Source organism: Panthera leo, chromosome D3 (assembly GCF_018350215.1).
Source record: "Panthera leo isolate Ple1 chromosome D3, P.leo_Ple1_pat1.1, whole genome shotgun sequence".
NCBI lineage: Eukaryota > Metazoa > Chordata > Mammalia > Carnivora > Felidae > Panthera > Panthera leo.
Genome location: NC_056690.1, coordinates 26959181 through 26979253, shown reverse-complemented (window position 1 = coordinate 26979253; position 20073 = coordinate 26959181). Strand labels below are relative to the sequence as shown.

At 53.8% G+C, this 20073-nt stretch overlaps 1 protein-coding gene across 2 annotated transcripts in view; it reads left to right on the top strand.

The window, feature by feature from the left end:
- Nucleotides 1–20073, top strand: part of KIAA1671 (KIAA1671 ortholog) — a 199701-nt gene that overhangs the window by 53079 nt on the left and 126549 nt on the right. Inside the window, exons 2-6 of one of the 2 annotated variants that reach the window (XM_042909520.1) lie at nt 1503–1654; nt 3410–5020; nt 7008–7095; nt 9680–12529; nt 19396–19530. In XM_042909520.1, coding sequence (XP_042765454.1) covers nt 3465–5020; nt 7008–7095; nt 9680–12529; nt 19396–19530 — 4629 coding nt within the window. In that variant the 5' untranslated portion in view covers nt 1503–1654; nt 3410–3464. Of the gene's footprint in view, nt 1–1260; nt 1655–3409; nt 5021–7007; nt 7096–9679; nt 12530–19395; nt 19531–20073 lie in introns of those variants that run through there. The other variant, XM_042909521.1, reaches the window with a different exon arrangement.

Below are 20073 nucleotides of genomic sequence, written 5' to 3'. Positions count from 1 at the left end.
CAGAGACACTGTTCCGGTTAAGAGGGTTACGGACCAAGAGTCTTTCTTCCCTTGTCTTCCCTGCTGTGTGGCCCGCGAGTTAGGTTCCAGGATCCCAGAGTAGGGCCACACGCGTGCGTCGCCGTTGATCCTAATTTAGCAGCGGTGGCTGTTGGTGACTTCCTTCCCAGGAAAAGCTGTGCAGAGAAGCGTTCATCCCACGCTTGGGCAGATGAGCCGGTGACACGACCCGTGACCGCGTGGGGTGGATGTGGTCACAGCAGGTGTCTGACAGGCGCCTGTCCTAGGCAGTCGAGCTCCTCCCTGTGGTCCGGTGACACTCGCGGGGCTCTTGGGGAGGCAGGCAGCCTGAGCTTCCAGCTGGGCTCTTCACGGCTCTTCGGTTCCGTCACCCGGCAGCAACTGACGTGTGGTAGGGTCAGACCTATGGTAGGTCTTGCCAGCGCTTGCCAGAGCCGGAGTAACTCCTCCTATGTCCTAGATTGCTTAGTGCCATGAAGCTCATGGTACCTGTACTTATTCAGAATTTTAGAGGAGTGGGAAGCAGAAGAATATTCCTCATTCATCGACTTATTCATTCAGCCATTATTTTTGTACGTACTCAGCAGTTATGTATTCAGTGCTACTATATGCCAAGCTGCTGTGCTAGCTACTGGGGATTCAGGGTGCTCTCTGGGGGCTTGCCATTGAACGGGAAAGACTGATAGGACATGAAGGCTCATGCAGTATTCAACATGCCCGTGTTACTCTGACGAGTCCTGCCGAGCACCTCTGGCACTCCATGGACGTGTAAGAGGACTGTGCCAGGCTGGGGAGGTGGGGCAGAGAGGTCTGAGCTATGTTCTGAGGGGTGGTCCTGTGTCTGTATGTGAGTGAGAAGGGTATCCCAGGAAGCAGGTACGGCAGGTGCAAACGTCCCGAGGTGCATTTCAGGACCTCCAACAGATGCAGTGTTCAAGTACTTCTGAGGCAGGAGAAACAGCTCCCAAATTAGCCAGCACCTTGGGTTCTCGGAGTCATCTCCCAGCCTGGGGACTCTTCCGGGATCACCATTCCCATTTCCAAGCAGTTAGTACTCTTCCTGTGCTCCCACATCCCCCTGTATACACCATGGTGTTTATTACTCAGAGTTGTAAGTGCTTCTGTGTGTGTGTGTGCGTGTGTGTGTGCGTGTGCGTGTGTGTGTGTGTGTGTGTGTGTGTGTGTTTTACACAAGACTGTGAGTTCCCTGAATGCAGGGGATTTTTCTTGTTGCTCCTTGTGCACATGGTAGGTGGTCAGTAAACACGTTAGCAGAGGAACAGGGCAGGGGAGCAGATTTTTATTGAGCTCCCGCTGTGGACTCAGCCCTCTTTATGCTACAGTATCGGGAAGCCGAAAGGAGCGTGTGTTTGACAAGCTGGAGATGCCAGAAGATCCAGTTGGGGCTCTGGAGCTCTGTGCCGTCTGTGCACATATTGCCGGAACTCCGGAACCGAGGCTGTGGTCCTGTGTCTCCCCAGACCTGCTGAAACCCAGCCCTGCGGGAAAGAGCCTCCCTGCCCCCGTCCGCCTCTGCCATGGGAGTGTGCGGCCAGCCCCGTTCGCGATGAGACGTGACGCCGTTGACTTTCTCAGGCAGTCACACATCCCCAGCCGGCGCCTGCCAGCTCGGGTAAGTGGGGCCGGGGTGTCCGGGAGGTGGAGGGCGCCTGTGGGTTCTGCCGGGGAATTTTCTCTCCGTCCTTTGTGTTCTGTTACTGCCCCTTGTCTCATGTCCGGCTCACGTGTGTGTCCCAGGGCAGGGTTTCCAAGAGGTCACGTGGACTGGCCCTAAGGGAGACCAGTCCTGATTTTGGTCAGGACCCGACATGCCTTAGAACTCTGCCCCGGGGCCTTGGCAGACTCTGCCATTCTCTGATTCTCTGGTTCTCCCTATCTGTCCCTCTTCTGCTGCCTCTAACCCTGTCTAGACAGCGTTCTCCGGTTTGGGGAGAAGAAATCTGTTAGCACCATCGAGCGTGTAAGGAAGAGAAAATATCAAAATCTGTCTGCCTTTCTTTCCTGCAGGCTGCTGAGTGAGTCAGAGCCGGGGGCAGCAGAGTGGGGCCCCAGGAAGGGAAGCAGGAGGCTTGCGTTGAACTGAAATACCTTCTGCTTTTATTCCATCTAGATGGGGGCAAGCTGGGGGCAGTTTTGCAGGGAGACAGAACTCGGACATGAAAGTGGTGGGGGAGGGCAGGGGGCGGGGATGAAGAACAGTCACTTCAGAAACCAGAAAGGAGTGAGATATAATGTTCAAGGAGGCCGAGGTGAATGGGGTGAGGACTTGAGGTCAGGTTTCAGCTGTGTGATGTAAGCAAGTCAGGAGACCTCTCTGGTGCCTTACTTTTCATCCCCATAATGGAGATGGTTATAATCCCTGCTTCTCAGGGTTGTGCCAGGATTAGTGAGAGAGGAGGGCTCCTGCCTTGAGAGAACTGCAAAGGCAAACCAGGAACGACAGCAGGTTGCGTGAAGAATGAAGCGACTTTTTGTTTTAAGGCATCTGGAAGGCTGTGGGGGGGGGAGGGAGGTGGAGGTAAGGGACAGTCTAGAGGGGTTGGGGGGCTGAGCCTGGGACCTCAGGGGCCACGAACGAACTTATGTGACCTCAGGGACTCCAGCTTTTGGTAGCTGTGTGAGCTGGGGCTGGTCACCTACCCTCTCTGAGCTTGGTGCTCAGCACAGAGTTGTGAGGAGGGTCATCTGGGAGGTGGGAGAAGGGCTTGGGGGTAACAGGAGTGAGGGGATGTGAGGATGCTCTCAGTGGGGCTCTGGCTGGGAGTGTGCGGTGTGCGTTTGGGGTCTGACCCGAGTTCGAATCCTGACTTCGCCCCTTACTCTCCCAGTGATCTCTGAGCTGGTTTCCTTATCTGTGTAGCAGAGATAATGACTTTTTACATAAGAGCCGACCTTGAGATTAACCGAGGGGGGGAACCTCCTAGGGAATGTTGCCACCCTTTCCCCACCCTTCTTGGGCCTGGAACAAACTTTAGAAATGGCCCTTTAGTCCACTGACCTTGCCAAGAGTTCAGAGAGGTGGAAAGGCTGGCCTGGACTTGCCCGGTGAGGTCAGTGGAGAGTGGTTGTCCAGTACCCGGGGCGCTGGGTTCCTGGGCCCGTTCCCCCGGCCCCCTCTGCTTCGACACAGACACCGCCTGAGATTTATTTTATTTTATTTGTTTAATGTTTACTTATAATCCGAAGCAGGCTCCAGGCTCCGAGCTGTCAGCACAGAGCCCGACCCGGGGCTCAAACCCACGAATAGTGAGCTCATGTTCCGAGCCGAAGTTGGACGCCCAACCACCTTGAGCCACCCAGGCGCCCCGACTCGGACCGAGATTTAAATTTACTTTTTTCCCCCCCTCCTTTTCTTTTTTACTTTCAGTGCTTGCTTCTCTGGTTCGGATGTTCTTAATCCCCATGGGCCCACAACCGTAGCCATGGCGACGCGGGTTGAGGTCGGCTCCATAGCTTCCCTGACAGGAGTGCCAGGCCTCGGGGAGATCGCCCAGGAGGAGACCCTGAAGCGGACCTACTTCCGCCAGGCCGGTGACACCCCCGGGCCACCCTCCCCGCTGCTCTTGGAAGGAAAAAGCCCCCTCAGGAGCCCGGCCCGCTTACTCCCGCTGCCCAGACTTGCCCCCAAACCCTTCTGCAGGGAGAAGGTCCTGGACGTGAACCCCCCCGTCCCATCCTTGGGGCCCGGCCCAACCAGCCCGTCTCCCTGTGGGCGCGCCCAGGACGTGGTGGCAAAAGACCTGGGCGAGAGGATGCCTGGCTTGGTGGGGCAGGAGGCGGGGAACGGGGAAGGCCTGAGGAGAAGCTCGTCTTCGTTCAGCAAGGCTGCCTTCCCGCGGCCCCGACCCAGCACCATGATTCTCTTTGAAACCACCAAAGCCGGCCCCATTCTGGGGAAGGGGGCCAATGAGGGGGCTCGGGAGGCCACCACGGGTGTGTCTCAGGAGCCCGTGTGGGGCTCCCGGCCCGAGGTGGCCACCAAGCCCGCCCTGCCCGCCCGAAAGCCTGCGACCCTTCCCCGACCGGCCTCCTTGTCACAGGACACCAGGCCAGCTGCCCCCCAAGAAGAGAAAGGCCCAAACGAGCCTGTCTCAAAGGCCAGCGGTGTGGAGGACACGGGTGACCTCGCTCTGGAGCCCAGGCCTCTCCAGAGGAGAAGGCCTGTGTCGGCCATTTTCATCGAATGCATTCAGCCTCAGAAGCCAGGCCCAGGCGGGGCGGCCGCGGTGGGGAAAGCACCCCCCACCCCGCCTGAGAAGACGTGGGTGAGGAGGCCCAGGCCCCTGTCCGTGGACCTCACGGCCCGGTTTGAGAGCAGAGAGGCCTTGCTGAAGAAGGCGGCCGATGAGGCCACTGCGGGTTCCACTGCCCAGTGTCGGGGGCCCGAGAGGTCCGACCCGGAGCCCAAAGTGGATGGGGAGTGTTTGGTCAAAGCAAACCTTCGCCTTTGTGACCCAGACTCAGACTTCCCAGAGGTAGCCAAGAAGCCCCGAGAACAGAAGGAGAGGGTGCTTTTTAAGCAGGCGGAGACGGGCAGCCTCAGAAGTGCTGGGGGCTCAGCCAGGGGCACCCCCACGGTTGACCAGCACCCCGGGGAGGAGAAAGTGAAGCTGCTCAGGGAGCCGGAGAAGGTGCCTCCGCCCCTCTCGCCCAGGCCAGGAAAAGACCAAGAATTTGCTGAGGTCAAGAGCAGAGCCGCCGACGGGGAAAGCCGGCTGGAGGGTGGATGGACCCTCAGGGGCAGCATCAAGAAGGGCATCAGCCTGTTTGGGGAGGAGAGCACTTTGGCTTTGGCCGCAGAATCGGAACACCCACCGGCCACCCCTGAGCCCCCGTTGGCTGCCCCAGAGCGTGGGAAAGCGGTTGTGAGCGTCCAGGAACGGATCAAAGGCTGGGCCGCTGAGAGCTCAGAGGCAAAGCCAGAGATCAGGAGAAAGCCCTTCCAGGCACGGCCATTGTCGGCGGATCTGACCAAACCGTAAGTGGGAATGTTCCACGGGCTTCGCTCAGCCCCCAGCTGCCTCCGACAGCCTACCAGAGAGGCCCCTCAGGAAAGAGAACCAGGCACCAGGCTCCGTGCTAGGCACCTTGCAGCTCCCCCGCCCTTCTTTCTCGGTTTACCCACAGCCCCCCAGAGGAGGTGGCGTTGGGTTCCGTTTCTCAGATAAGGAGCTGAGGGGCAGAGAGGTAACACGGCTCCCCTCCGGGTTCACTGTGTGCCAGCAGCTCCATTTCTTTGTCCTTTCCCCGCTTTACACTTCGCAGTGGGGAGATACCGTGCCCATTTCACAGATGCGGATAGGAGAGGGGAAGTGCCTCGAGGAAGTCTGGAGCCCTGTGTAATTCCAGTGCAGCCTGGGTCCGTCGCTAAGCTTGCCTTTCCAGAAGCCTGAGGATGTTTACTGTATAGCCTAAGCCTCCATGAGTGGCCCCCGAATAAAATCAGATGGGTCAAGATAGCTTGAGCAAGTCCCCTTCCCTCTTGAGCCTCGGTTTGTCTCTAAAACCGAAACCTTCCTTGAAGGATTAAGGCAAAGACTAATAGATAATGCTGTGAATCGCTCTGCCCATGGGAGGCCATCACTACATTGTAGCTGCAAATGATATTATTAATCCTGTTAGTTAACGATGATTTTCTAAGCTCAGCCAGGCCTCTGATATCTCTTGCTCTTTTGTTTTCCCACAAGTGGCTCCCCGGCTACAACAGGCGCGTTAAAGACATGCATGCCACTGGCATACTTTTGTGGGGAAGGAACTTCCAAGGGCCACCTCTGGGCAGACTGCCCTCCCAGCCCTGGGAACCAGGACAGCCGGCTGGGCTTGGGTTCGATCAGTGGCTCTCAGCATTTAAAATCATCTGGAAAAAAAAAAAAAAAATACCGGTGCCTGGCACTCCCCTGCCCCCATCCAGAGATTCTGATTCGGTTGATCTGGGGAGGGGCTCATAGCCTGGTCGTTTTTCAAAGCTTCCCAAGTGATTCTCACGTGCAGCCAGGCCCGAGCTGAGATACCAGAGCAAGAGGCACCCATGCAAGGGACCTCACACACCTTTTCCTGCGTCCTCCCGGTGCCTTGGATTATTCTCATCTGACAGATGGGGAAACTGAGGCTCTGAGTTTGGAAACGACTCACCCGTGGCCTCATGCCTCCTGGGTGGCAGACCCTGGATTGCAGAGTGGGGCGAGTTTAAGTGGCTTGTTTCTCTCCCCTCCCTGGTCTCTGTAGCCCTCAGCCCTGAATTCATCTTTAGGCATCCACCCCAGGGAGCTCTTCAGAGACGGGAAAACGCTAACACCAGGACACCCTTTCGTTCTCTTCCCCTTGGCAAATGGAGAAACTGAGGCCCAGAGAGGGACAATGACTTGGCCAAGGTTACCCAGAGAGGCAGAGACCTGCCCATGCCCCCACACATTCCACGCGGCCCCCCCACCCCCAGGTCCCGTGGCAGGTCTGTGGTGGGGCTGCTGTTGTGCCTGGGGTTGCTAACAACAACCATTAATTATCCCTCCTGGGGCATCTTTACTCTTCCTTAAACGCCCTCACATAGCTATTAGGGCCTTGGGTAGCCTCTTATCTGCCCTACAAAAGACGATGGGGAGGTGTTAATTATCCCCGTTTCATAGATGAAGAGACAGAGGCTCAGGTGAGGCCACAAGCACAACCCAAGCTCCTGCAGTGCGGAGGCAGTAGAGCTGGGACAGCACCTAGGTCTCTTCTTCCAAGCCTGGGGCTCCTGCTACCCCAGTGATGCTGTGTTTAAGGTAAACTCTCCCCACCGGGCCCTACTCGGTTTGGCGGCTAGAGCGGCCACAGACACATCTTTTCTCAAAGCAAACCAGGTCGTGTTGCCTTGTTGATCTCCGTGCCGATTTCACCCCTGGGTTCCTGAGCTAGTTACGGGGCGTGGGCTGGAGGGAGTCCCAGCTCCTGGCCCCGTGCAAATAACTTGGATCTTCTGGTGCCAGGTTTTCAAGCCCAGCTTCAAGCAACGAAGTCCGATATGAGAAGTGTTCTGAGCTAAGTGGCGAGCTTCCTCAGGAACCCGGAGAAAAGGTGAGAAGCCTCTGTGTTTGGCACGTCTTGTTTTCTAGTGGGTGGCTTTACTTACTGGAAAAAGAGGTTTCAGGATCCACAAGACCCAGGAAACAATCAGAAGCCTCTCGTGAAGAAGAAAACGTTTTTTTTTTTTTTCTTTCTTGAATGCTGGGACTTTTTAGGTCCCTTTTGGGTTTGTGATTCTGCCCTCCTTAGTGTTAAATATTGTTTACAAATGTAATTGCCAGGTTTTATTTCGTTTCCTGTGCAAAGAGGAAGCGGAGCCTGGCTTTCTTATGTACGAATGCTTGCTTTTTTAAGAATTTAAAATTTAGATTAAACACTGTTAATTGGAACTCCCTCAGTTTCCCTCATTATGTCCCTATTCCCTACCTCAGCTTGTCATCTAACAATAGCAGAAGGAGGGAAGCTAAATTGCGTAAAACTATTTTTATTTATTCTGTTTAATAACAAAAAGCTTATGAAATAACTACTAGGTTTAACTGTTTTGTGGCTGATGCATCGTGCAGAGTTTTCATCGTTTTTTAAATGCTTACTTATTTTTGAGAGAGAGAGAGAGACAGAGCATGGGCGGGGGAGGGGCAGAGAGAGAGAGAGAGAGAGAGACAGAATCTGAGGCGGGCTCCAGGCTCCGAGCTGTCAGTACAGAGCCCGATGTGGGGCTCAAACTCACAAGCTGTGAGATCCTGACCTGAGCCAAAGTTGGATGCTTAACCAGCTGAGCCACCCAGAAGCCCCTAGTCCAGAATTTTTTATTTTTATTTTTACTTTTATTTTTATTTAAGTCATCTCTACACCCAGCGTGGGGTTTGAACTCATGACCCCAAGATCGAGTTGCACGCTCCCCAGCCAGGGGCCCTCAGAATTTTCATCACTCCAAATGGAAACTCTTAGCCAGTCAGTCACTTCCCATCTCCCACCTGTGGCCTCTGGCAACCATGAATCTACTTTCTGTCCCTATAGACACTTGCCTATTCTGGACATTCCCTACAGATGGAATCACAAAACACATATCCTTTTGTCTGGCTTCTTTCATTTAGCATAACGTTTTCAAGGTTCCTCTGTGTTGGGGTGTGAATCAGTACCCTGTCCCTTTTTAATGGCTGAATAATACCCCGTTGTACAAGCGGACCCCAATTTGTTTATCCATTCTTCTTCTGGTGGACATTTCGGTGATTTCCACCTTCTGTGAATAGTGCTGCTATGGATATAGGTGTACAAGTTTTTATTGGAACATCTGTTTTCCCTTCTTTTGGGGATCTACCCAGGAATGGGATTGGCTAGTTTGATGGTTAAGTCGTTGTTTAACTTGTTTAAGTAGACTTATTTCTTATTTCTTATTTCATTTCATTTCATTTCATTTCATTTCATTTCATTTCATTGTATTTTAGAGAGACATAAAGTGCAAGCGAGGATAGGGGCAGAGGGAGAGAGAGAGAGAGAGAGAGAGAGAGAGAGAATCTTAAGCAGGCTCCATGCTTAGTGTGGAGCCCGACAAAGGGCTCCATCCCATGACCCTGAGATCATGACCTGAGCCAAAATCAAGAGTCAGACGCTCATCCGACTGAGCCACCCAGGAGCCCTGAAGTAGACTTACTTCTCACAACAAAAAAAGGTTAAGAAATGGCTAATTCACACACGCCTGTTATAAAATCGAACAGAACTGAGGTGTGTAAGAGGAAAAAACGATGTTCTCCTCATTCCTTTCTCCTGCTCTGATGCCCTTACTCACTGATGAACTTTCTTCTCCCTTGTTTATCTACCTGTATATACACATACACATGCAGTTGTTTAAAAAATGGAATCGTTTTAGAAATACACTGTCTGCAGTCTGCTTTTCTCCTGCCCACACAACAGTGTTTTGTGTGTTGTTAGAGATGACATCGGGACCCACCCCCTTCTGTGGAGTCAAGTGCCCTGTGGCATTTCATTGTCTGCATTAGGTCAAAGCTCGTGCCCTACAGATGGGTACCTAGGTTGTTTCTGTGTTGGTTTTGTTTCCTCAAGTGGTGCTCCCTGAGCCTTCTCATTGACGCCGACTTGGGCACCCGAGCCAAGAAAGAGTCTTGGCAGGAAATTGGCCAGATTAAAGGAAACGCGCATTTGAACATTTTTATGTTCTTGCCAACAGTTTCCAAGAGTGTCCATTTTCCCACATCCTCACCCTCACTGGGTGTGTTCAGTCTTTAACATTTTATGGCATCTCACTGTTGTGATTTTATGTATTTTTATTTTTTAAATAGTATTTTTTGTGTTTTTTTTTTTTTAAGCATTTATTTATCTTTGAGACAGAGACAGAAAGAGCACCAGTGGGGGAGGGGCAGAGAGAGAGAGGGAGACACAGAACCCGAGGCAGGCTCCAGGCTGCAAGCTGACAGGACAGAGCCCGACGTGGGGCTCGAACCTATGAACTATGAGATCATGACCTGAGCCGAAGTCGGACGCTTAACCTACTGAGCCACCCAGGTGCCCCTGTTGTGATTTTAAAAGCAGCTGTGTTAATCACCCACCTCTTCCTTTCCCTTTCAAAGTCCCTTAACGTCAGTTGCATTGTTTCTTTTATTTTCTTTTTTTTTTTCAGCAAAAGGAAGGGCATGTTGTGGATAGAGCATCTGTCCTGAGAAGCTCCTGGAAGCCTGGAACGCTCCGAGAGAAGTCGAGGCAGACAGAGTGGAAGGACAGTCCTAACCAAGTCCCTGGCAACCATCGGGGTGAGAGCTCGGTGGGGGCTCTGAGCCCTTCTGACAGCACTCCAGAAGATGATGGAAGCTTCCAGACCGTGTGGGCCACGGTGTTTGAGCATCACGTGGAGAGACACACAGTGGCTGACCAGTCAGGACACTGTCCCTCGGCCATGGCCCCCAGAGATGTGGCTGATGCCAGTGTCTCAGAGTTCAGACCCAGGCGCGAGAGAAGCTCATGGCTGGGGAAGGACCTGCCTGAAAAGACAGCCCTCAAGAAACAGAGCTCCAGAGGGTTCGAAAATCCTGATGCAGAGAAATGGGGACAGACTGTCGTTTCAAATGGTGAACCCAGACAGTGTCACGTGCCCTTCCCGGAAGAATACCCTTTGGACGAAAAACACAATAAGAACCCCTTCCTCCAACGTGCTGAAAACCCTCCCTCATCCCAGAGGGTCGAGCCCAAGTATGACATGATGCACACAGTGGGCAAGTGTGCGCACAGTGAGGCCGTCTCCGTGGCGTTGGAGGAAAGAGCCATGACCCTGAGAAGTGGCAGGTCTCGGCTGTCACCAAAGGGGAGGCAGCAGTCCCGTGAGGTCACCCCTGCAGAGCCAGAGTGCAGGCTGGAAGGTCAGGCGGGGTCCATCCACAGGGCCAGTTTGATTTGGGAAGCTCAAGGGACTCATGAGGTCAGTGAGCCAAGGCCTGACTTCCGGGAGCCAAAGGACACGTTTGGGGGCAATTGCCTGTCACCCAAATGGACAGGGGGGACGACCTTGAACTGGCATAAAGCTACCGTGGTGGCCAGTGAAGAGAAAGGCTCGGAACTGAGCCCCGGGGCCAACAGCGAGCGCTCAGCCAGGTCATGCGGCTCCGAAGTCCCCTCTGGGAGGGCCATCCAGGTGGCCGTCTGGGAGGCCCCGCACGAGGGGCCCGCTGGGCCCAGAAACAAGTCAGGAGGCTGCAGCTCAGCGGGAGAAAGGGGTCCTCCCCGGGGGTGCCCTCTGGATCCTCTCTGTCTGGCTAAGGACGAGCCCTCCAACTTCCGAGCCCGACCACATCCAGAAGCGCTTGTGCAGAGAGGGCCCCTCACTGTGGCTTCCGGTGAGGGTGAACCCAGGCCAGCCCAGGCACCAGAGCCTGAAGTCAAGATGCGGAAGGCAGGTCCCGCGGACCAGAGATTCGAGAGGTGGCGACGGCGGACGTTACCGCACGACGTGAAGTTTGAGGAGTTCAGCTTCCTGGCCCCAGAAAACACCTCGAAGATGGAGCAGAGGCGAACAGACCGTTTGAGCCCCACCGTCAGTGCCTTAAGAAAACCCCAGCTCTCCCACAACAGGGTGGAGGTCCAGGAGGAGAACCCAAGTGCTTCACAGGACCAGACTCGCCCAGCGGTGAAGCAACGGTCCTCTCTGGAACCCAAGGCGACATTTTTTGCAGTGACATATCAGATTCCTGATACTCAAAAAGCAAAAAGTACTGTTAAGTCAGGGCCCGAAAACTTGACGGAACATTCTAGAAAACCAGCACCGCCTCCATCTCCTCATCCTCGAACACCTACCTTGGCTTCTCTTCACCATGAAGGGCCACTGGAGAGCAAGGGCAGTAAAAACTGGACTAAGGGCAGAGAGCACGACCACACAAGCTTTTCAAAGCCTCTGAAGCCAACAGACCGTCTGTCACCTCTTGGAGACAGGATTCTGGATCCTTCTGGTGAAAGAATCACGGATGCCGACGCCTCATGGAGTCATCGGGGACCAGAAGATGGCACCGGTTTTCAGAACAGTTGGAAGGATTGTGGGACCAAGACGTCCCCCAGCGGCACTCCCAAAACGCCCCCGGCTTCCAAAAGTCACCCAGAAGCCAACGATCTCCTCGCCAGAAGGGGCACTGAGGTGGTCAGTGCAAGGGTCCCGGGTAAAATCAGAGATGGCTACAGATCCAGTGTTCTTGACATTGACGCCCTGATGGCAGAGTACAAGAAGCAGGAGGTGGAGGAACCCCTGGAGGGGGCACCCTCGGTGCCCAGTGGCTCGACTCAGGAGAGGCCAGGCCATCTAGGCAGGGTGGAACCAAGAAGGAGGAGCTGGAAGGAGAGGCCCGAAGCCGAGGGTCTCCAGAGACAAGCAGGTTTCACCGAAGCAAACCACAGTTCCGCTCCTGACCCTGGCAAGCCGCGGGCAGAGACCCTGGGGGCAACCACAAACACCAAATCCAGCTCTCCTCTGTGGGCTCTGCCAGTCTCAGCTCCTTCTGAAAAATATCCAGGGGTTTCTTCAGGCCCCACTGGTCCCAGGAGAAAAGTCTCAGGAATCCCCGAGGATGACAGAAGGGCCTTTGCTAGTAAACATCAAGGTGCAAAGTATTCAAATTACCCAGCCGAGTCAAAGCTCCCGACCTGGGAGGATCTGGGCAGTGGGGCCAGCGTGTTGCCCAAGTCGTCCCCTGCTCACCAGAAGAAAGGGACCCTGAGGAAATCCATCAGGACGGAAGAGGAGGCCAGTGTGTTCCAGTGGGGTGATCACCCTTACGACCGTGACAGGTCACAGCTGGATGTCAAGAGAGCCTATTCGGAGAAGGGTCCGCCTGCCAAAATCCGAGAGGGCCTGTCTGCCATGCAGGAAGCCAGAGAGAGGAGACGAGAGCGGCCCCAGGGGAGGTCCAGCCTCCCCGGAGACAGTTCTGAGGTCAAGGAGACCAAAATGGGGCTCTGTCGGCGAGAGTCGGGGACTCGAGACCCTCAGAAGGTGAGTGGTCAGTTTTGTAAGGCGTTGATTAAACACACAGGCCAGGGGGGGCTCAAAATCCCATGCGACATGGGCCAGGTGGGTATGTACATGAGTGGCGGGGATTGTGGCAAATAGAGAGCCCAGTTCCGGCCAGTTCTTGACACGCGATGCCTCCATTTAGTCCACGGGGCCACCAGTTTGAAACCTCTGGCCTAGAATGATGGTGACGATCGGTATCATTTATTGAGCACCCTCTGTCCGTTCCTGTGTGTTGTCATCAAGTTCATTGTCGTGTCCTGCATATTCAGCATCATGCATGACATTTTGTGAGCATTCAGGGAATACTGGCTGTTTCAATGTTTAATTATTTATTTTGAGAGAGAGAGGGTGAGCAGAGTGGGGGACGGGCAGAAAGAGAGGGAGAGAGAATCCCAAGCGGGCTCCCAGTCATCAGCACAGTGCCCTACACAGGGCTCGATCTCACAAACCTTGGGATCGTGGCCTGAGGCGAAATCCAGAGTCAGATGCCTCACCGACTGAGCCACCCAGGCGCCCCGAGTGAGTGAGCGATCTTAGGTGAGTCTCATGACAATCCCTCTTTTGTGGGACAGTTGGAGTTTCCACAGAGGCAGGCCTTTGCAAGTAGCTGTTTGAGGAGGTGATTCCCCGCTGGGATCCCCAGTGGAGAAGTGAGGCAGGTGTTAAAAGTGCCCCTGTGGGCATCTGAGGCTCATTCTCGTTGGAGCAGTAGCATAGATCACCCCTGAGTTGTCCTGTCCAAGAAGCAAGGAACCTGGCATATATATTTTCCATTTCCCTTCTGTCCTCACTGGGGGCTGTTTCTGGGACTCTCAGCATTCAGACTCTTCCATTCTGTCTGGTGCCATGCTCAGTGGGGGAGAGAAAACTCCCCACGCGGCAGGACCCCATTGCCATCGGCAGGTCCTTAAGCGCAGGGCTGGGCGCCCACAACGTCTGCTGCGGGTGCAATCGTCTTGTACCCTTGAAAAAGCCCAGGCTCAGAGAAGTTAAGTAACGTGTCTCAGGTCACACAGCACCAAGTGGCAAAGCTAGTATTTGAACCCAGGTCTGGCTCGATACCCAAGCTTTCACGTAGGCTACTCGGTGGTAAATGAGGAATCTTGAAGGTGGGGAAGAAATCTGAGGCATGGAGCCTGCCTTCGGGAAGCTTATGATCTCTGCGGGGAGATGGGACACGGTGACCCACGGCCAGGAAATGATCAGGCGCGGAGGTGAGGTGCTGGAGAAGAGGCCCGGGAAGGCATCCTGGAGGAGCTGTTGGCCGGAGCCCACGCTGGGGGGTGGTTATGAGTTTGGATGGGCTGGTTCGGGGGGTGAGCATTCGCGGCAGAAGCACAGCACGCGCAAAGGTTTGGAGGTGGGGACCAGACATGGCAAGCTCTGGGAGCAGTGCGGAACCTTGGTCCCTGCACTGCCACTCATATGCTGTGGCGTCAGCCAACTGGCACCCAAGTCCCACATCTGCCACCCGGACCGAGTGACGAAGGGCAAACCCTTTCCCTGAGGCGCCCGAGCCTCAGTTTCCTCATCTGTAGAAAAGAAAGCAGAGGGTCCCGCCTGGGAAGGGATGTTGTAGACACGAAAAGAGTGGGATAGTGTCACCATCCCCCCGACACACGGGGTCGGCCGGGGTTTTCCAGTTACCACGTTCAGACTCCTCTGTGCCGCTCACCAGCTGTGTGTAAAGCACACTCCTCCGCGGAGGTGACCGAAGTTTCTGCCCAGCAGCCCTGTTGGTAGAAATGGAGAGACCGCGCGGGCCGGGCCCCCGGTGGGCGTGGGCACAGGACCGGCCCGTGGGTTGTGCGGATGCGCTGCCCGAGGAGGGTTTCACGAGGCTGTTATTGTGGGAACAGCGGGAGAGGGGAGGGGGCAAAGAAAGGTGACACCTGGTCCTTTTGCCAGCACCTTGCTCGGAGCCTGGCGGCAGCGGGAGAGGCGGGGCGTTGTGGGGAGGGGGGCCCCGGCCCGGCCTTGGACGCCCGCCCGGGGTGCGCAGGCCCCACGAGTGCTCGTTGTCAGGGGATCTGTTTTCTCACTGAGGGATTGGGAGGCCTTGGACCAGCTCCCTGTTTCCCTTCCCTCCTGCCCGACCATCGCTGGTTCTTGATCTTGAAAAAATAAACGGAAGCAATACAGAAGGACAAGGTGTTGGTTGTTGAAAATTCAGACCTTACCTGAGCGAATAAAAAAGCATACCCCTTGAGCCCCCTTCCTGTCCCCGCCCCCCCCACGCCAAGATGCAACCACGGTCACCATGTTTGATATGTTGTGGCTTTTCCTAAACACCACAGAGCTGCTTGTCCATGGTATGTATCTTTATTTGTAGCTGTTGTATTTTTCCTTATTGCAAAAGGAGTGAACGCTTGTGTGAAACTGAACCGTGTGGTGGAAACATACAGTTCAGAAGGAAAAGCTCCCCTAGATGATGGGTCTGGGGCACAGCCTTCCAGACCTGTCAGTGGTTCTCAGCTACAGGCAGTTTTGCCCTTATGGCACGTTTGGCAAAGTGTAGGACATTTTCTTCCTTCCTTCCTTCCTTCCTTCCTTCCTTCCTTCCTCCCTCCCTCCCTTTCTAAACGTTTATTTATTTATTTTTGAGAGTGAGAGAGAGAGCAAGAGGAGGGCAAAGAGAGAGGGAGAGAGAATCCCAAGCAGGCTTTGCCCTGTCAGTGCAGAGCCTGATGTGGGGCTCGAGCCCGTAAACCATGAGATCACAAACTGAGCCAAAGTCAAGAGTCTAGGATGCTCAACTGACTGAACCACCCAGGCACCCCAAGTGTAAGACATTTTCTTTGTCACAACCAGGGAAGAGTTTTCTCCTGGCTTCAGTGCAGATTGTCCCCTGCCCGCACCCGAGGCTCATCCAGCCCCTTAGTGTGCGTCACTCCGTGGGTAAGGAAGCCCCCGTCAGATACAGACACAGGTATAGCATACTCTTTTACAGAAACATGGTAATATTCTACAGGAAATCTTACAACTTGCTTTTTTTTTTTAAGGAAAAAAAAAAAAAAAAAAAAAAGAAGCCTGATGCAGGGTTCAAACCCACAAACCGTGAGATCATGACCTGAGCTGAAATCAAGAGTCAGACGCTTAGCAGACTGAGCCACCCAGGCTCCTCAAGACTAAGCTTTTTTTTTTTTTTTTAATACACATACTTTTTTTTTTTTTAATTTTTTAAAATGTTTATTTATTTTTGAGAGACAGAGCATGAGTGGGGGAGGGCAGAGAGAGAGGGAGACACAGAATCCGAAGCAGGCTCCAGGCTCTGAGCTGTCAGCACAGAGCCCGATGGGGGGCTTGAACCCACCAACCCTGAGATCGTGACCTGAGCCAAAGTCAGATGCTTAAAAGACTGACCCACTCAGGCACCCCAATGTTTAATTTTTTTGAGAGGGAGAGACAGAGACAGAGGGAGAACAGGGGAGGGGCAGAGAGAGAGGGAGACACAGAATCGGAAACAGGCTCCAGGCCCTGAGCTGTCAGCACAGAGCCCGATGTAGGGCTCGAACTCGCCAGCTGTGAGATCCTGACCTGAGCTGAAATCGGACGCTTAACTGACTGAGCCACCCAGGCCCCCCTATCCACATACATAACTTTGTCCCAGGCCCGATTGCAGTGTTCCATTTAATTAAATGATTTATTTTCATTTCAAAAGAGAGAACCTTTTCCAGAGGCTCCAAAAATACTTGAAGGCATGGAGTATAAATCCTCTGCATTCCTCCCATCCCTTGACCACTTAGATTCTTTTTTGGTCCGAATTCATACAGCGTCTCTTTCTGAAAATACAAGCAAACATGAACACATATTCCTAATTTTGCCTCTGGTTTTTTTCTCCGTCAAAGAGCGCATTCTCTCCAGGTGGTTGGAACTTTGGGTGCACATGGGAGTAACCCAGGCAGCCCTAAAAGAGAGCGATGCAGGGGCCTCACCCCGGACCAGACTGGTTGGAATCTCTGTGGTGGGGCCCACCCTTGTTAGATTTGACTCTTCCTTTTTTGTTCCCCCTGTGTGAGTGTCCTTGGGAGCGTTTGGATTCAGCCCATAGAGGGTGTCCTCATTCTTTTCGATTGCCATATGGTAGACAGGGCGATATTTCTGATCTTTGGCTATTTACAAACCACGGGCAGACGTCACTTTTGCACACGTGCAGGTTTGCCCGTGGGTTGAGAATGGCGATAGTCTGAAGGTGAATGCAGTTGTAATCTTGCGGGATTGCGCCAAAGTGCCCTGTGTCGTCCGGGGCTATGCCCTTTTACAGATAGCCTCGCCAGCAGGGGCAGGGCCCCACGTCCCCTCAGCCTGACCAGCCGGGTGTGTTACCAGACTTCTGGATCTCCTGCCCCTGATGAGCGCCCCACCTGTTGTCACATGGATGAGGCTCCTTGTATTTCCTTCCTGTGACCTGCTTGCTCAAGTCCCGCCCACTTTTCTTTTGGAACATGGCCCTTTTCTCATCGAGTTATTGGAGTTCTCTATTAGCGAGGTGAACCATTTGTACGTCTATGATTTGATTTCCCCCTGGAGGCGGCCCTGGACTGCCTCTCGGGCAGACTCGAGATCAGGCCCTAGCGTCGTTATTTATTAGCTGTGTGACTCTGGGCATCTCGCCAGACCTCTCTGAGCCTAAATTTCCTCACCTGTGGAATGCGAATCCTGCCTGCTTCGTGGTTTGTTGGAGATTTATCATGAAATAATGTGTGGTCAAGACCGCAGCCCGGGGCCTGATGTGAAGGAGGGTTGACGGAATCTGGAAGAAGCGCCTCCAGACCTCCGCTCATTTACTACATTTAATAAATGCACTAGCCCTGAGCCAGGCCGTGATCTAGGCCCCACGGCTGCTGGAGGGACCAGCCCACTGTATCAGGCTGTGTCACACAATAAGGCAGCCACCAGTCACATGTGGCCATTTAAATGTAAATCAGTTTAAATAACTTTAAAAATTCAGCTTCTCAGTCCCACTTGAGCCATGTTCAAGTGCTCAAAAGCCACAGGTGGCTCAGGGCGACTGTTATCGTACAGCCCGAATAGAGAACATCTCCATAATCGCAGAATGTGCCCATGGATGGCTCAGGTCTGGGGGGCAAGCAGACCTCAAGTGAGTGAGAGTGCTAAGTCCTGGGGAGATAGAAAAAGAGGCGATGGGGAGGTGACTCTAAGAGGGTGGCCAGGAGAAGATCCCCAGGGAAGGGGACCTGAGTGATGGCCATCATGTGGATGAGCCGGTCCCGTGGATGCTGGAAGGGTGCCAGTGGGCACAGGGGGCAGGAGCCAGAGCATAAGGGAGCCACTGATTCCCAAGGTCATCTCACCATTGCACATTGTGTCAGCAGTGCATGAAGGCTGGTTTCTCTACATCCTCGCCAACACTTACCTATCTCTTTGGTTCAGCCATCCTACCGGGTATAAAGGTATCATCGTGGTTTGGATTTGCATTTTCAATGGCACATCGTTTCATGTGCCTGTTTGACCATGTGTATCCCTTCTTTGTCCATTTTTTAAGTTGGGTTATTGTTCTCTTTTATTATTGATTTGTAATTGCTCTTTATATATCCTGGACCCAACTGCCTTCACAGACCTGTGATTTGCAGAAATTTTTCTCCCATTGTGTGGGTTTTATTTTATTTTTCACTTTCTTGATGGTGCCTTTTGAAGCACAAAAGTTTTTCATTTTGGTGAGCTCCAATCTATTTTTCCTTGGTACACTTGTGCTTTTGATGCCATATCTGAGAAACCATTGCCTCATCTGAGGCCGTGAACATTTACGCCCCTATTTTCTTCTGAGAGTTTTCTAGGTTTTGCTCTGGCCTTGAGGTCTTTGATCTATTTTGAGTTGATTTTGGTTTATGATGTGCGGTTTGAAGCGTGTTTCGAAGGCAGAGTCTCTGCTTCGTTGATGAGGTGGACAGAAGCAAGAGACTGGAGGGCGACCTGAGGGTCTTAGCTGGCACGGCTGGGTGATGGACAGGGCAGGGGAGGAGCAGTTTTGGAGGGAAGGAAAGGGGAGGATCTGTTTGGGGCATGTGGAGTCAGAGATGAGTGTGACCGGTGCAGGGAGATGTTGTGGGGTCCCAACGTGGACAGACAAAATCTGGAGTTGTCTGTGCACGCTTGGGATTTATTTAAAGCCAGGGGGTGTTATGAGAGATCCCCGAGGGAATAATGAAACAGGGAAAGAGAAAGCTCTGGGGCTGGCCCTAGGTGAGTGGACATCCCTCTGAGATGCGGGGAGCCTGAGAAGGATCAGGAAGGGAGGTAGGAGGAAACACAGAGGGTTTCAAAAAGAGGCTGTGAGGCAAGGGATCCAAAATCCAGCCTTGTTCTTCACTCATGTTGTGTGTTCTTAAGCAGATGTCTTCCCTCTCTGCGCCTTCCTATCCTTGTCTGTGCAGAGAGAGTGTAGGGCTGGCTGACATTTATGGAGGGCTCCCCACTTGCCGGGCATGGGGGGAGATGAGCCTGAAGCCAGCCAGGTGCCCAGGACTCGTCGGGCACACTGCCGCCTGGTGGCAGCACTGTGTCACTGACTTTGCGTGCGCTGCTCTCACTTGGTTCTCCCCTGAGCCTAGAAGCCGAACACTCTTATTATGGGTCTTACCCCACATGGTCAAGGCTCAGAGAGGTGAAGGCACTGACCTGAGGTCACACAGTTATTAAGTGGCCGAGACTGGGCTGAACCCAGACCCCGTAGATTACCTCCCATCATCAAGGCAGACCGTTGTGGGGTGGGCTTTAGTTTTCGTTTTGCTCTTTTAGGTACAGAATGGAGTTTCTCACCATGACAGATTTGTTCTGTAAATGCGAAAGCCCCAGGAAAATCCTTTGCCTGTGTTCTGTCTCAGGTGCTGCCACAAGACCCAGAGAGGGAGGATGCCCCGCAGGACAGTGAGCAGCTACTCTGGCAGGTGTCCCCTGCAGCCTCGGGACCCCGGAGAAGTCACAGTTTCTGCAAAGACAGGAGGAGCGGGCCTTTTGTGGTGAGTGACGCTGGTGCGGCCAGACTGGAACTCGTGAGGGGGTGGGACACCGCTGGGACTGTGGTTGTATGGACAGTCATGGCTGGCCTGGGGGCCTGAGGGGGTCGCGGAGGGGCAGGTGGCTGTCCCGGAATCTGGTGTTGGCCACGGTTCTCGACGTGGAGGGTGTTTGGTGCCTCTGCCAGGAAGCCTTTGCTTGTCTTGGGTTTCCAGCCCAATGCAGAGAGGTATCTTGTGCCTGGCATGGAGCAGATAAGAGAACAGGCCACGGGGCCTTGAGGTTCTGGGTTCGAGTCCCAACACCGCCCCTCTCAGTCTCTTTCAGCAATTGGCTTCTTTCCCTGGAAAACAAGATCATGATTTCTGTTTCTTTTGCGCCGTTAATTTAACCAGGCTGGTCCTGGAGCCAGGTCACCAGGGCTCAAATCCTAGCTCTGCGTGCAGACGGGTGTTTGGCCTCAGTTTCTTCATCTGTGAAATGGGGATAATAACAGCATCTACTGCACAGGGCTGCCATGGGGGCTCAGAGAAGATGGTGCAGGG